Source organism: Centroberyx gerrardi, chromosome 14, assembly GCF_048128805.1.
Source record: "Centroberyx gerrardi isolate f3 chromosome 14, fCenGer3.hap1.cur.20231027, whole genome shotgun sequence".
NCBI classification, from domain to species: Eukaryota; Metazoa; Chordata; class Actinopteri; order Beryciformes; family Berycidae; genus Centroberyx; species Centroberyx gerrardi.
Genome location: NC_136010.1, coordinates 21,060,629 through 21,074,355, shown reverse-complemented (window position 1 = coordinate 21,074,355; position 13,727 = coordinate 21,060,629). Strand labels below are relative to the sequence as shown.

At 41.7% G+C, this 13,727-nt stretch overlaps 1 protein-coding gene across 2 annotated transcripts in view; it reads left to right on the top strand.

Annotated features, from left to right (window-relative positions):
• The window catches only part of syt6a (synaptotagmin VIa), a 44,299-nt gene extending 33,365 nt beyond the window's left edge, over nucleotides 1–10,934 (top strand). For both annotated transcript variants that reach the window (XM_071902632.2, XM_071902631.2), the window contains 6 exons: nucleotides 1,620–2,013; nucleotides 2,850–3,411; nucleotides 8,457–8,577; nucleotides 9,720–9,891; nucleotides 10,579–10,729; nucleotides 10,863–10,934. In XM_071902632.2, coding sequence (XP_071758733.2) covers nucleotides 1,620–2,013; nucleotides 2,850–3,411; nucleotides 8,457–8,577; nucleotides 9,720–9,891; nucleotides 10,579–10,729; nucleotides 10,863–10,934 — 1,472 coding nt within the window. The remainder of the gene's footprint in view (nucleotides 1–1,619; nucleotides 2,014–2,849; nucleotides 3,412–8,456; nucleotides 8,578–9,719; nucleotides 9,892–10,578; nucleotides 10,730–10,862) is intronic.
• The last annotated feature ends 2,793 nt before the right edge of the window (nucleotides 10,935–13,727 follow it).

The following is a 13,727-nucleotide window of genomic DNA, read 5'->3' as shown; positions in this document are numbered from 1 at the left end:
TAGCGAAAGATTGTCAGTAAGGGCATTTGTTGGCGTTTTTTTTCAGTGCTCAACGCAGGGTCTGCTTCAATTTGGCATGACGGTGGATGAAGACTCTGCAAGCGACAGGCCAGTCAACACGATGCTTTGTAGAGAGCTGTGTGAAATTTCAGATGACATAGAGAGGCCAGGGCCGGGGACAGCTGAGAAATCCCCCTTAGGCATAAATCCTCCAGACTTGGAAATCCTGTCCACCTCTTGGATAAGCTGTAAATTCGCCTTAGTGGACACTCCATTTACAAACAGCTTTGGTGAAGAAATTTTGAACATGAAAGCTCTTAATTTGAGCAAAAAGGTGGATAAATGCAATCTTTTTATAGCCTATTGGTTAACTAAGGACAGCTCAGAAACAAAAGTGGCAAAAGATGTGCATGGACATGGGTCCGCTGCTGTACAACTATTTGTGTTAGTGATATTCATCATATCAACCCATGTTTGGAGTCAAAGACCACAACTTGCATGGTTTTCTGGATAAATAATCACATTGATTCTCTAAAAATCTAACCCACTGAATAAACACAACCTTACCTGCAGGTTTCAAATCTTGCAGATATGCTCGTGTTTGCTATAGTGAGAAAAGGTTGAGCCAACTGCATATTTTAAAGGAACAAATTGAATGTGCCTTGAAGCGGGCTCCTCCTATCTGTTGAGTGTTATCCTCTGAGGCCCTCAAGATGCTCCTCGGCATGAGTTATTGTAGATAAATCCGGGTAATCAGGGCCGCGTGGAAAAGAACACTGCAGCAAAATTTTGTGAATTGAATTCAATCCCTACTGTAAAGTGTGGAAAAGATTCCAAGTATCAGGTGGTGAAATATAATTACTTTTAATCAAGAATAGCACGACACTGGCAAATGTCCCCACAGGCAAAGCCAGCGATATGTTCTCTGTGTTTTTTTGTTTTTTTTCTCTCCCTTCAGTCCCTATGAATGCTTGCATGGTGCTTGTCAGCATTCTTGGTGCATCTCCAGGTCTTTGTACGCTGCTTGTTCCCCAGGAAGCATATTCATAATATCGAAAAATAAATGAGTTTGAGTGTGCCCACCCCCCTCTATCTGTTTCTCTTCACACCCAGATATACACACCACCACCATTCATAGTAAGTGTCCCCAAGGAAGGCTTCTGATACCATGGATCTATTCCCAAGGGTCTTTTTTCCTATTTCAAATAGACTGTATTGTTTGCCTTTTTATCATTTATCAGACTTAACTCTAATTATTTTTAACTCCATTGCAAGTATAATGTAATAGAAAATTGTGTGTGTATGTGTGTGTGCGCGCGCACAGCGTACAAGCATTTGAGCTCTATTTACATTCATAGCCAGACACATAAGCTCTGCTCATCCCATGGCTGAAGACTAATGAAGGCTGCTTTAATATTTATAAAGCACATCTCCCAGCATTACTTGGCTCCCTGTTTTATATAAAGACCACTGATATAGCACTAGCCCATCTGAAAAATCTTGTTTTCGATTGCAACCTAATTGACTGTGTTTCTCTCCCCTCTCTCACCCTTGTAATCGCCATCTGTTTGTCCATATTGTGTGATCCTGTGTTTTTGGTCCCTGCGGCTGCCCACCAGACGTTACTTTTGGCCTCCTGCTCAGTGTGTTTGTGGTTTGTGGCCTGGCCCTGCTGGGCCTTCTTGCATTTGCCTCCTGGAAGCTGTGCTGGGTGCCTTGGCGGAACAAGGTCCTGTTCTCCAGTTCGGCAGCCCTCACCCCGGCCTGCGGCCCAGAGCACTGTCCCCTCCAGCCGCCTCTCCTCCTGCCCAGTCCCCAGCAGCCACTGGTCACCATGGCGACGGAGAAGGTGAAGGACCCCTTGGGCTCTGTGGGTTTCCTGGAGGCGGCGGTGAAGATAAGTCATACGTCTCCTGACATCCCCACCGATGTGCAGCTCTCCATGAGGGAGCACTTCCTGCGCCGCACACAGCGCATGCAGAGACAAACCACCGAGCCGGCCTCCTCCACTAGGTCAGCCATGTACACGCATGAAATATTTACACACAGATTGCTAATACATAATACTGTACGATGTGTTTACTCATGTGTGCACACGTTTAGAGATATATACACATTCACGCATGCATGCACAGAGAATTTTAAAAGATGCATCATGGTGCGGTCTAGAAGCTACATTAATCAGACAAACTCAAAAATCCCTTCACGGTTACACACATTCTCAGAAGAAGGGACCAAATAGCCTTGTAGTGGCACTAATGGAGGTCAAGATTTTCTATGTAGGAAATTTGCTATGTACAAAATTAAATATATAACCAACAGATTGTGTTACTCTCTGCCTCACAGACATTTCTTTGCAGTTCATTATGGTAAGGCTAATTATATGTGATGGCTTCTTCATGAGAAGTAATGGAATTTAGTTAGAGGCAAAAGTACTTGCAATACCATTACTAACAGAACTGTATGTTTTCAACAGAAGAAAATGTGAATGTGACTAGGAAAAGAGTTCAAGCAAAAAAAAAAGGCAATCAGTTAGGTTATGTAGATAAAGAGAGATGTGTGGGTCTGTTCAAACTGATTTCAATAACATAATTCTAGTAGTCTTTTCTGCTTATTATAAATGCACAGACAGTGTTGTAGTTCCTTAAGGGCATAGCTATTTGTCCTTGGACAAAAGCAATAGAATCAGCAAAAGAACAATACCAAGTAACAGAAACCCTATTAAGATTCAAAACCGCCTGGAATTTACCCGCTCGACTCGAGTGCAGCTCTTCAAACGCCGACCTCTCTAGGTACTGCAACTGTTCATTTCTCCTTTCTCTTTCTTCCAATCCTCCCTGTCCCCGCAGGCACAGTTCATTCAAAAGGCACCTGCCCAGGCAGATGCAGGTAAGCAGTCTGGACCTGGGAAATGACTATGTGGTAGACCAAGACGAAAAGCCCACCAGCATCGGGCGCATCAAGCCGGAGCTCTACCAGCAGAAGACCCTGGAGTCGGAGGAATCGTCCAAGAACGGCAGCGGCAAGAACTGCGGCAGGATTAACTTCTCCCTCAAGTACGACTACGAGAACGAGGCCCTCCTAGTCAACATCCTCAAGGCCGTGGACCTGCCCGCCAAGGACTTGTGCGGCAGTTCCGACCCGTACGTCAAGATCTACCTGCTGCCCGACCGCAAGAAGTTCCAGACGCGCGTCCACCGAAAGACGCTCAACCCCACGTTCAACGAGAGCTTCCAGTTCCCTGTGCCTTACGACGAGCTGGCGGTCCGGAAGCTCCACATGAGCGTCTTTGACTTTGACCGCTTTTCACGGCATGACATGATCGGGGAGGTGGTGGTGGACAACTTGTTTGAGATGTCAGACCTCTCCAGGGAGACGAACGTATGGAGGGACATCCAGTACGCCACCACTGTAAGAATCCTTTGCTTTTGGCTTAAATTCAATGTCAAATGATTAAAGTCCCCATGAAATGAACTCCCATTATTTTTACTTCCTAGAAAACAGAGTATCTTTCATTGTGACCTCATGCTGCATCAGTAGGCGTGAATATAAATTCCAACCAATAAAACCATCACATTTTTGAACAATCCCGCCCCCCCCCCCCCCCTCAAATAAAACTGCCTTTCTCTCCCTGACTCATATAGACTTTTGAATGATCCCATTATGTCCCGCCCCAACATCTTGTTTCAACAGGCAATATGTCAAATCAAGGAAGTAAAGATGCCGTTTCATGGAGCCTTTAATTGTATAGAGATTGTATTCTGTATTTATAATATATGACCCATTTCACATAGGATGTCTAGTTCAGAGGTATCAACTATATCACTAACTATTCTTTTGACTGCTTTGACTAGAAATGCAAATGCAAATACAAACACCAAGTAGGCTCCTGTATTCAGAACCAGATACCTAGCTCAGTATAATATTCTGGCAAAAAACATTACTTTCCCTCATTATAATGTATAAAGGGACCAGCTGCAGTCACAAAAGGCATGTTTAATACCTCAAACCAAAATGAGACTACTGACTAATGGCTTACTCAAGCAATCATTCTTCTTGGCTTTACTACTTATTGATGATGTCCAGGGGCCAGTTTGGTGAACTAAGTGTTCCTTGTCTCTGGCAACACTTTAGACTCCTCAGAGCCTTCATCACTTTAACATCTCCACAGAGCACTTAAGTTTGACAACACCCCCCCCCCCCCTTTCCCTCCAATTGTTGAACTTCAGCTTCTTCGAGAGTTGTTCAATAATCTCTACGTTATTGCTTAGGAGGCAGAAACACAGTTGGCCTTCTCCTTGGCACACAAACTTTATTGAACCGCCAAATGATTTTATGACAAAACCCCTTGCTCACCTTAAATTCAAGATTGGCAAAATAAAGAATGCACAGAAGGTGGGAGTCCAGTAGATACAAAAAAAACACATGAAGTGGCATGTAATATTAGTCTTGGGCCGGATAAAGACGCTGCCCACATATACACACTGTGCGGCTTAATGAGTGGAAGAGAGCGGCAGCACAGAGCAGACGAAAGGCGGAGGAAAAGCCCCAGCCGCTTTCCTCTGTTCATAGATCAAGGAGAGATATTCATCAATAACACCAACCTGCAAGCATTAGTAAGATAAAGAGTCTAGAGGGGGGGCGAGGATATTTATTGACTTCAGGCACTTTCTCAGGCATGTTCGATCTACCCGGGCAATTTTGGGAAGGTTTTTAAATGCTAATCAGTGGCAAGTATGACAAATTGTTCATCAGCTGTGGAATTGACTGAAAACCAAGAGGTTCTTTGTCATAAGAGGTGCTATAAGGTGTCTAATATATAGTAAGTATAAGTAATAAATGCTACTATAATTAGGATAATATGAGACTTCAGTTGTTTTTTTTTAATTTAAAATGGTTAATGTAATTGAAATGGAGCTGAGTGACACCAAAACAGCATATATTTCTATAGGGGGAATCTAAGTGTCACTTGAGGCTATTAAGAATTTTTTATGACACTTTTGCTGTGCTCTCACATTATGGCTGAACGTCCACACCCTTCAAACAAAATCCTCCTCCTTTCCACAGCAGGCAAAGCCAAATCATGGCTGTATGTGTTGGAGACGTTAAGACTGCAGCACTCAGAAGTGTTGGGATTTGCCCATCTGAGGGCTTCTCACCGAGCTCATTCACAGTGATTAGGGGCCCGCGCGAAAGTAATACTGTTTATGGGATGAGGCTAAGACCTCTCATGGGACAGATAACAGGACTCTCATTCCACTTGAGACTATTAACTCAGCAGGCAGTCATAGAGGACTGTCCCTGTGCAAGTAAAAACTAATGTTTTCATAAAGGTTTTTTAGTTCGGTGGAATGGTTTTGCTGGGAACTTTTTTTGTATGAAAAGTCCTTTTAGAATTAAGATTTCTTGCATGTGGGATCTTGGTGGTAAAAGCCTGTAAAATAAACTGTCTTTCTCTCTTTTTTCCTGAGACTCATACACAATCATAAAACCTGATTGTGTGGGTAATGGTGATGATATGGCCATTAGGTTTGTCCTAGGTTTACATTGTGTTTAACTTGAGCTGTTAAGTTGATATACAGTATATTCATCTCTGTTTTGTTTTAAATTATTCTCTATTCTCTTTATGTGTGATGGTGATCACCATAAAGCCTGAAAATTGTGCTTTCCTGCTAATCTCATGAAATCTGCAATGTGTATAAGGAAATTTGCTGTTGCTAAATGCGTCATGGAGTCGATCAGAGGATCAACCATTATATCAGAATCATACAAAATCGATACAAGGGGAAGATGGATAACTTCTAGGATCTGAAGTGTAACAGATAAACCTACTCACAACTTCATTATTCAATTTCTTTTTTCCATAACACTTTCTATCAAGACCATGTCTATAATACACTATAAGCACATTCTTCATTCGCTATAATGCATTTATAAGGCATTATAGACCTCATTATAAATGTTTATAATTATGCATGACATCTTATAACAGGGTTTATTATGTATTATAAGTTGTTGACATAATGTATGATAAGTTCAGGTTCATAATGCTTACAGTGTATGAAAGAAGAAACTGGGTCTTGGGTTGCATAGTGCATTACAGCTACCAGACTCATAAAGACACAAACTGTTCTAATGTATCATAACAAATTATGAGTTATAATTCTCTCAAGTGCAATAATGTCTTACAAATATTAATGCGTGTCTTGGCAACTTTTACGTAAAGTGACTGAAATCGCATAGTCTTTTATCATTTCATGGTGTGGTAAGATTATTAGCAATTGTATTATAACCTAATTGTAGGAAAAAGTAAAGTTTAAGTAAAGATGATTTTGCACAAAAGTTTGTGAGAGCCATGTCAAGTGTTTATTTCTCACTACAAACACACACATGCTCAACAATTTTAAATGTTACTTGAAGAGTTATAAACCCAGAACTTATAATACGTTATGTCAACAACTTATAATACATAATAAACCCTGTTATAAGGTGTCATGAATAATTACAAACATTTATAATGTGGTCTATAATGCCTTTTAAATGCATTAATAGCATGCGATGATGTGCTTATAGTGCATTAGAATTAATAGAAAGTGTTACTCTTTATTCTTGCCTAAATGTTTCTATTGTGCCACATGAGACTTATGATAAAAGGCTCTATATTGCACCTATGAGGACCCTCCTTTAATTTTGCTTTTGTTTTTTATTGTTCACAGGAGCGTTTTATTAAGATCCTCTAAAAAACGTTCAACGTTACACCAATAATGTTTCTCCTATAGGGAAAAGGGGCAGAATACTTAAAGTTGCTGAGGTCGCACTTTTTATTTGGAGTTTCCTTAAAAGGTTCAATAAGAAACATTTTAACTGTCCCATCGCACAAAATGACCATAATATATCTGTGGGGGGTCGATAGGGTTGTTGATCAATACTGATGCTCAACAATTACTTGGCTTGATGCTGAGATTTCTGGCTTTCAAAACTCACTTTCTGGCCTGTACTCTCTTTTTTTTAGAACAAAAACTCAAAACTCTCCCAATACCCCTGCACTCCTCCCACCCCAGCTACTGGCATTTTCAACTACTGCTAATTATGATGAACAGTGTTAGGAGCAAAGGTGGCGCCTGAGCCACAGCAAATCCGTAATGAATTGGTGCCAATGGAGGATTTATACAAATTCAGAAATTGACTAGTTGAAGTCATTTTCTAAAGAGTGTCCTCTTAGATACTATTAAAATGTCATATTCATATTAAATATACTGGATGTTTTTATTTACTAAATCATAAATAATGAATAAGGGTGTCTGTGTGTCACTAGTCTATTTGAGACCACTTGGCCAATCAGCAATAATGCTAGGGAAAATAAAGATCTATTAATATTGTCAATAAGTCGCCATTAAAGGTCCCATATCATGTAAAACAGGATTTCCCTTGCCTCTTTGATTATAAAGGAGTTGGATGTGCTATCTAAATATGGTGAAAGTATCAAAACACATGGTAGCGAACTAAATCCACACAATCCATATTAGGAAAGTGAGCCTCTAAACGAGCCGTTTGGACTTCCGTAACTTTGTGGCGTCACAAAGGTTCGCTCATTATCATTTTTGTAAGAAATAATAGACTAACAAAGGGTTTTTTCAAAGCGGCTGAGCGGTTGTCATTGTTTATTTACCAGAGAGTTTTCCCTACCTGTCTGCTGCCTGCTCTGCCATGTCTGCGGTGTCTCACGTTTCACTCTTGAAACGGTTAGCCAATCGGAACAGAGGGGTCGTTAATATTAATGAGCCTTAAAGACACAGCGACAGAAACAGCCTGTTCTTGGCAAGGCTCAGAGAGACGCTGGTGTAAAAATGGATTGAGAGTGACAGCTTTTAATGGACCTCAAGACATAAAATAAAACACTGGAAAATGTAGAAAATGGGACCTTTGAAGCAATGACATTTGGAGATATTTCCAAATTCCAAAACCACAAAAACAGCTGCATATTCAGATGAACTGGCATTTTAGCTATGAAGCCCCATTCACACCTAGTCATTTTTTACTCATTTACATTTACTGTGCCAGGCGGCGTTCATAATCCAGCACCGACATTGAAAATGTACAGAGTGGTGAAACTCCTCTCCATTTTAGAATATCTCTGGTTTACTCGTCTCCATTGTGAAATTGTGACTTTATTTGTGTCAATTACAGGCCACCATTTAACCGCTTTAACACAAAGTTTCAGAGGCGATAATGACCTGGAGAGTTGGGCTTCCTTGTTGACAATGTCACCTTGAGAATGTTGGCATTGAGAATCTGGTTTGCTAGATTTAGATGCTCTGCCCCTATCTGTATGTCTGACATACGCTTTCAACAGGATGGCCTAGTGGTTAAAAAACAACAACCCATAATCAAAATATTACACGTTTGATCCCAGAAACAGTCATGTGAAAATGATTTGTGTGTGTCTGTTCCCGCAGGAGAGCGTCGACCTTGGGGAGATCATGTTCTCACTATGCTACCTGCCCACCGCAGGCAGACTCACACTTACTGTCATCAAGTGCAGGAACCTCAAGGCCATGGACATCACTGGATACTCAGGTGGCGTGTGTGTGTGTGTCTGTCACTGTGTGAGGGTGTGAATGTGTGAGTGTGCCTGCGTGCCTGAGTGTGCAGTGTCTCTATGTGCGCTCATGCATGTGTGTGTGTGTGTGTGTGTGTGTGTGTGTTAGTATGATTCACTGATAGCTAGCTCAAAGTGAATGAGCCCCTTTTGAATATCCAATTCTAAACATGTCAAATAGAATGAGCAAACAACGGAAAGCCGGCTCTACTGCTGTGTTGTGTTTATTTCAGCAGTTATTAATATTCAACACTTGCAGTATTAAGACATTGTCAGCAAATAGTTGCGGGCGGAGTGTTTATTTTAATAGACTGTTGTTCCACATTCTATTCCATGTCTATAATAGTGATATCACTTGTAAAAGGGTGGCATTTATTGTGCATTAAATGCCAAGGTTCAGGTGGAATTCAGAGTGAGTGTGACATTTTTCCTCCCATGTTTAATGACATTTCACAATTTTAATGTGAGTCACAATTTTAATCCCCTGAGTTTTGGGGGTTTAGCTGTCTGCCATTATTTCAATCTGTGCATCGTAAAGCATAGCTATCAAATTGTGCCTTCAAGCATATTGGGTTGCAAAGCAAGCACTCTCGTTTGTTGTATATGGATTTAGGGCAGCTTACATCTGACTAAAACGTTGGCATAATGGATCATATGAGGAGCACTGCCACTGACGGATGAAGATTGAAATCAGCATTCACCAGGAAGCTTTCTCAATTATGCTATTTAAGCTCACTCTCAATGGCCTCCCATCCTCTTTTACAGGAGGCGTTGACTCATCCTCCTTTATGTACAAATACTGATGCCAGGCCTTCCAAGGTTTCAGTAGAAACTGGAACATATTGAGTGATGAAATTGACCACTGGCTGCACCTTATTTGATGTCTTTGAAACTGTTTCTAAAGTTGAGGCAAACATTGTAAAAGCTCTGTTTTCTGAATATCCTCTGAAGCCTGATCTGCATACTAATCGTTGCTCTATCATTTTTCTTTTAAATGAGATGGATTTTAGAGAGAGTGGCCAAACATTCTGTCATTTAATTATTGGCAATTTATACAGTTCCTATTTAGGAACTCTATTCTTTATTCTCTCTTTCTTCCTCTTTTCCTCTCACCGAGCAGATCCTTACGTCAAAGTGTCGCTCATATGTGACGGGCGACGTTTGAAAAAGAAGAAGACGACCATAAAAAAGAACACTCTGAATCCAACCTATAATGAGGCCATCATCTTCGACATCCCTCCAGACAGTATGGACCATGTCAGCCTGCACATCTCTGTCATGGACTACGATTTGTACGTAAAGCCATTCATCTTATTTAGCATCGCATCTGGGCAAAATAACAAACAAAATGTGATTGAAAATGGGTTTTGAATTTTGAATAAGTGAGAGGCAATTGAATGGCAGTTCTTCAGACAAGAGCAGTGCGCTACCTCAAATTCAACGCCGCAGTCAGCCGGCAGAATGAGAACATAAACAGTAAAGGTCAGAAGTCACAACGTGTTTTTCTTTAGTGCATGAGAGGAGGGAACACTCTGAAGACTAGCCTATCTAGCCCCTTTTGTGTTGTTTACCATCTGCTCTCATAAATGCGAGGATTAAATCAGGTTGTGATAATCTAGGGTTTATGTCATATAGAACAACAAACAGCACAGTCTAGGGAGAAAAGCCTGTGTTGCTTTCATTTACACTTCAGACATTGCTAATGGAGCGCGCTCTCAAAGAGCCACTGGATGTAAATTTTGCCCACCCTTGCTTTGATGGCCTTGTAACTATTGAGATGAGTCAATTCTGTTGTCACAGAGATGATCAGCTGCGGCATCATTGTGCGATCTGGCGGGGCATTGTGAGACTCTTCAGAACCGCATCTCCTTTGATAACAAAATGGCACTCTGCAATTATAAACAACAATCGGTGGATGTCATGTCATGTCAAGTCACGTCAGATTTATTCACAAAGCACATGTGTGTGTGTCCCCACAGGGTAGGTCATAATGAGATCATCGGTGTGATGCGTGTTGGATGCAGCGCCGAGGGACTTGGCAGGGACCACTGGAACGAAATGCTGGCGTATCCGCGCAAGCCTATTGCACACTGGCACCCCCTGCTGGAGTCCAAGAAGTCTGAGAAAGAGGTAAGTTCTGGTCACACTTTGGAACTCACTGGGATTTAAAAAAGGTTCTTCTGGACATTTTTTCTCTGGCGCGGAGCAGTGTAGCGTGCGGTAACATCCTGTATCCCTTGTCTTGTGTCTGTGTGCACTGCAGTGGAAAGCGAGGACAGCCAGCTTTGACAGCCAAGGCTCCTGCCCCTCTCCCAGGCCCCCCGCTAGTCCCTGAGCAGAACCACCTGTGACCCAGCAGCCCATAAGGGGGTTTCCTCCCTCCTACTGATCCACTTCCTGTCTGTCTGCCTGAGGAGAAACACAACCCCACTGTCTCTCTCTCTCTCTCTCTCTCTCCCTTCCTCAAGTCTAGCCCCAGAGCACTCCCAAGAACTGATCTAGGATCACCGTCAAGTCAGCTAAGTTGTGCGAAACGCGGTCTTTTTCGGGGGTCAGCGTAAAGTTAGGTTCCACTGATTTGGGCCGATGTGATACTTGGGCGTCATGTTTACCCAGAGCTTCCCTCGGCGTTCTCAAAAAGAGACTGGTTTCTGAGCAGAGTGGACGTCCAGTCTGCAGACATTTGATATCGAGCTTAACTCTGTCCAGATTGAGGCAAATGGATTGTGATCCCGGTGCCCTCGCAGGAGACTTTCCGCACGCCGAAGTTTCCGCTTTGCGCCGCGGAGGCTCTTTGATGGCGGCTCCACTTGGACATCACTCCCTTGAAAGCGGTGGAAGTCTCACAGAGGGAAGCTGAGGACATGGCCAGAAAATGAGAGGATCTTAAATGGGATCTGAAGCAATTTTAAAGCCCTACAGCGCTCTCACATTGAAATTTTACAGTGCTGCATTAGCATAATGATATTGTACTGTATCATTTTGGCACTATTAGGTGTAAAACTGCTCCATCAAGCATTATTGTTTTGTGACTAACAAAACTGACGAGGGCGGCAAATGAATTTCGAAGCTCCAGCTGAGTTTACTGTACTTCCAGTTTTGTCAGTAAAATAAGCAATTATCTGATCTCCAGCTTAGTGGGGAGAGGCTGGACCGGGCTGAAGCTAAAACATACTCGACTTGGCTATGTGTAGCAACCGCTTTAATGTGTCTTCACAAGCAGCCAACAAAATAACTACAAGATGTTTTATAGAGCATTTACAGCGGATGAGCAGGAAACAACTGGAAAGGATCAACTGTCATAAAGTCAAGAGTTTCTTGTCACTACTATAAGGGCAAATTGGCTGCATTGTGGTTTCTGATTTCAATTTTCATCTTTTTTTCACCCTCTTTCACCTGTTTCAGCACAAGAAGTAGAATCGTAAACTACCTAACAAAGGCACAGCAAACTGAGACTGTTGGACGCAACTTCAATATGTGTGAGAAGTAGAAACCAATCGAAAACATTGCAAAATTGATTTCAAACATGACAATGAAAACACACCCGCTGTGCCATGGTTGTCATAGGCAGAAATAACGTATTGTCAAGGGAGCTCTGGAGGTTTCTGTCAACAGGGAATTTGCTAGCACACTTTACACACCCTTACCTCCTTCTCTGTTTGATGTTTGTTCTCAAGCAATCTCGCCCTTGCTTTCATGGAGGTGAAAACTCACAAAAGTCCATGTTTTCCTTCAGTCAAACGCTCTGCACTTCTTTGTCACCTCTTATTATTTTCTGTACAGGGTCGGTGGATGTGTATAGTTTTTATGTACAGGTGTCTGTTGGTTACTCTATGTGTGTTTTGTTTTTCTTAACAGAAAACCAGAAAAGATAAGATAGGCCTAGATAAAATTATTGACATTCTTAATGTATGTAGCCTTGTTGGTGGTGATGACTGAGGAAAACCTAAACTCAGAAAAAGGTGGACATTTTCCTCTTTTCAACTGATAAACATGCAACTATCTTGATGTTGATTCTGTCACAAATCATACTGTGGGCTCTGTGTACAGAAAGGGATGAGGTGCATTTGTATTTGCTGTCCAGATGCCTGACCTGCAACAATACTGCCATACGCACGGTAAATTGAATTTTTTTGAAGGCCTTAAAGGAAAAAAATGACTCTCTTTGCTTCAGTATAATTCATTGAATGGGCCCCTGTGTGTTATTTGCTCTCTTTACAATAGCTTTGTTGACAGTATGCAGATTCAATTTAGTTTTGGTTAAGTCAGATAAAAGTAAGAAACGACACACAAAATTCTAGACTGAGCATAATACCTATATTATTGTCCTATATTTGATTCTATATTGTTCAAGTGAAATGCGGTAATGCAACAATAACTTTAAATTAAAATCCCAATGTCACCATTTGTGTCATATACAAAGGAAAGGTTTAGTAATTGGTGTATAGTGGAGGTTCCATATGTGTTTGCGATAAGATTAAAAATGTAATTTGATGAACGTTATCTTTATTTTCTCTCAGCTTTTCAGGTTTTGCCTTCTCAGTAGGGGTTTTATCTCATATTTCCCAGTGTTTTCATAGTAATTGGCAGGCGCACATATCGATGCATTCAGGCAGGGAAACTTAAGCCACATACTTGGAAGGAAAACTGTCCGAAAACACTGAAAGATTGCATTTGGTAGGGTGTACAGATTATGTTTTTCGATATTGGGACCATTTATTGAATAGCATCCAGTTTTGAGTTATCTGAACTGCAGCCCACAACAGCTCCATACCCTAATCTGATATTAAACAGAGCTGTTTTCTTGGCACTGGTCAAGACCGGTCTAGACTCCTGATGCTTCATCCGGCAACGTAAAAAGAGTATCTCCACCTGAACAAACTCTGGAATAGTAATACTGTGGCTCTAACTGCCTTCAGTTGCAGGCCATACGATGAACGAACCATAAATCACACTTTACGAAGACGTCATCGAAACACGGGGGCCAAACATCAAGAAGCGAGCAGATGCGGTTAGCAGAGGCAGGAGCTGTTTTAGCCATTTCCTTCCTCCTTCCTAGTTTACCCAAAGCAGGCAGTTCACCTCAATGTATCTGCAAGGCGAAGACAAAGGACAAGAGAGAGTGCGG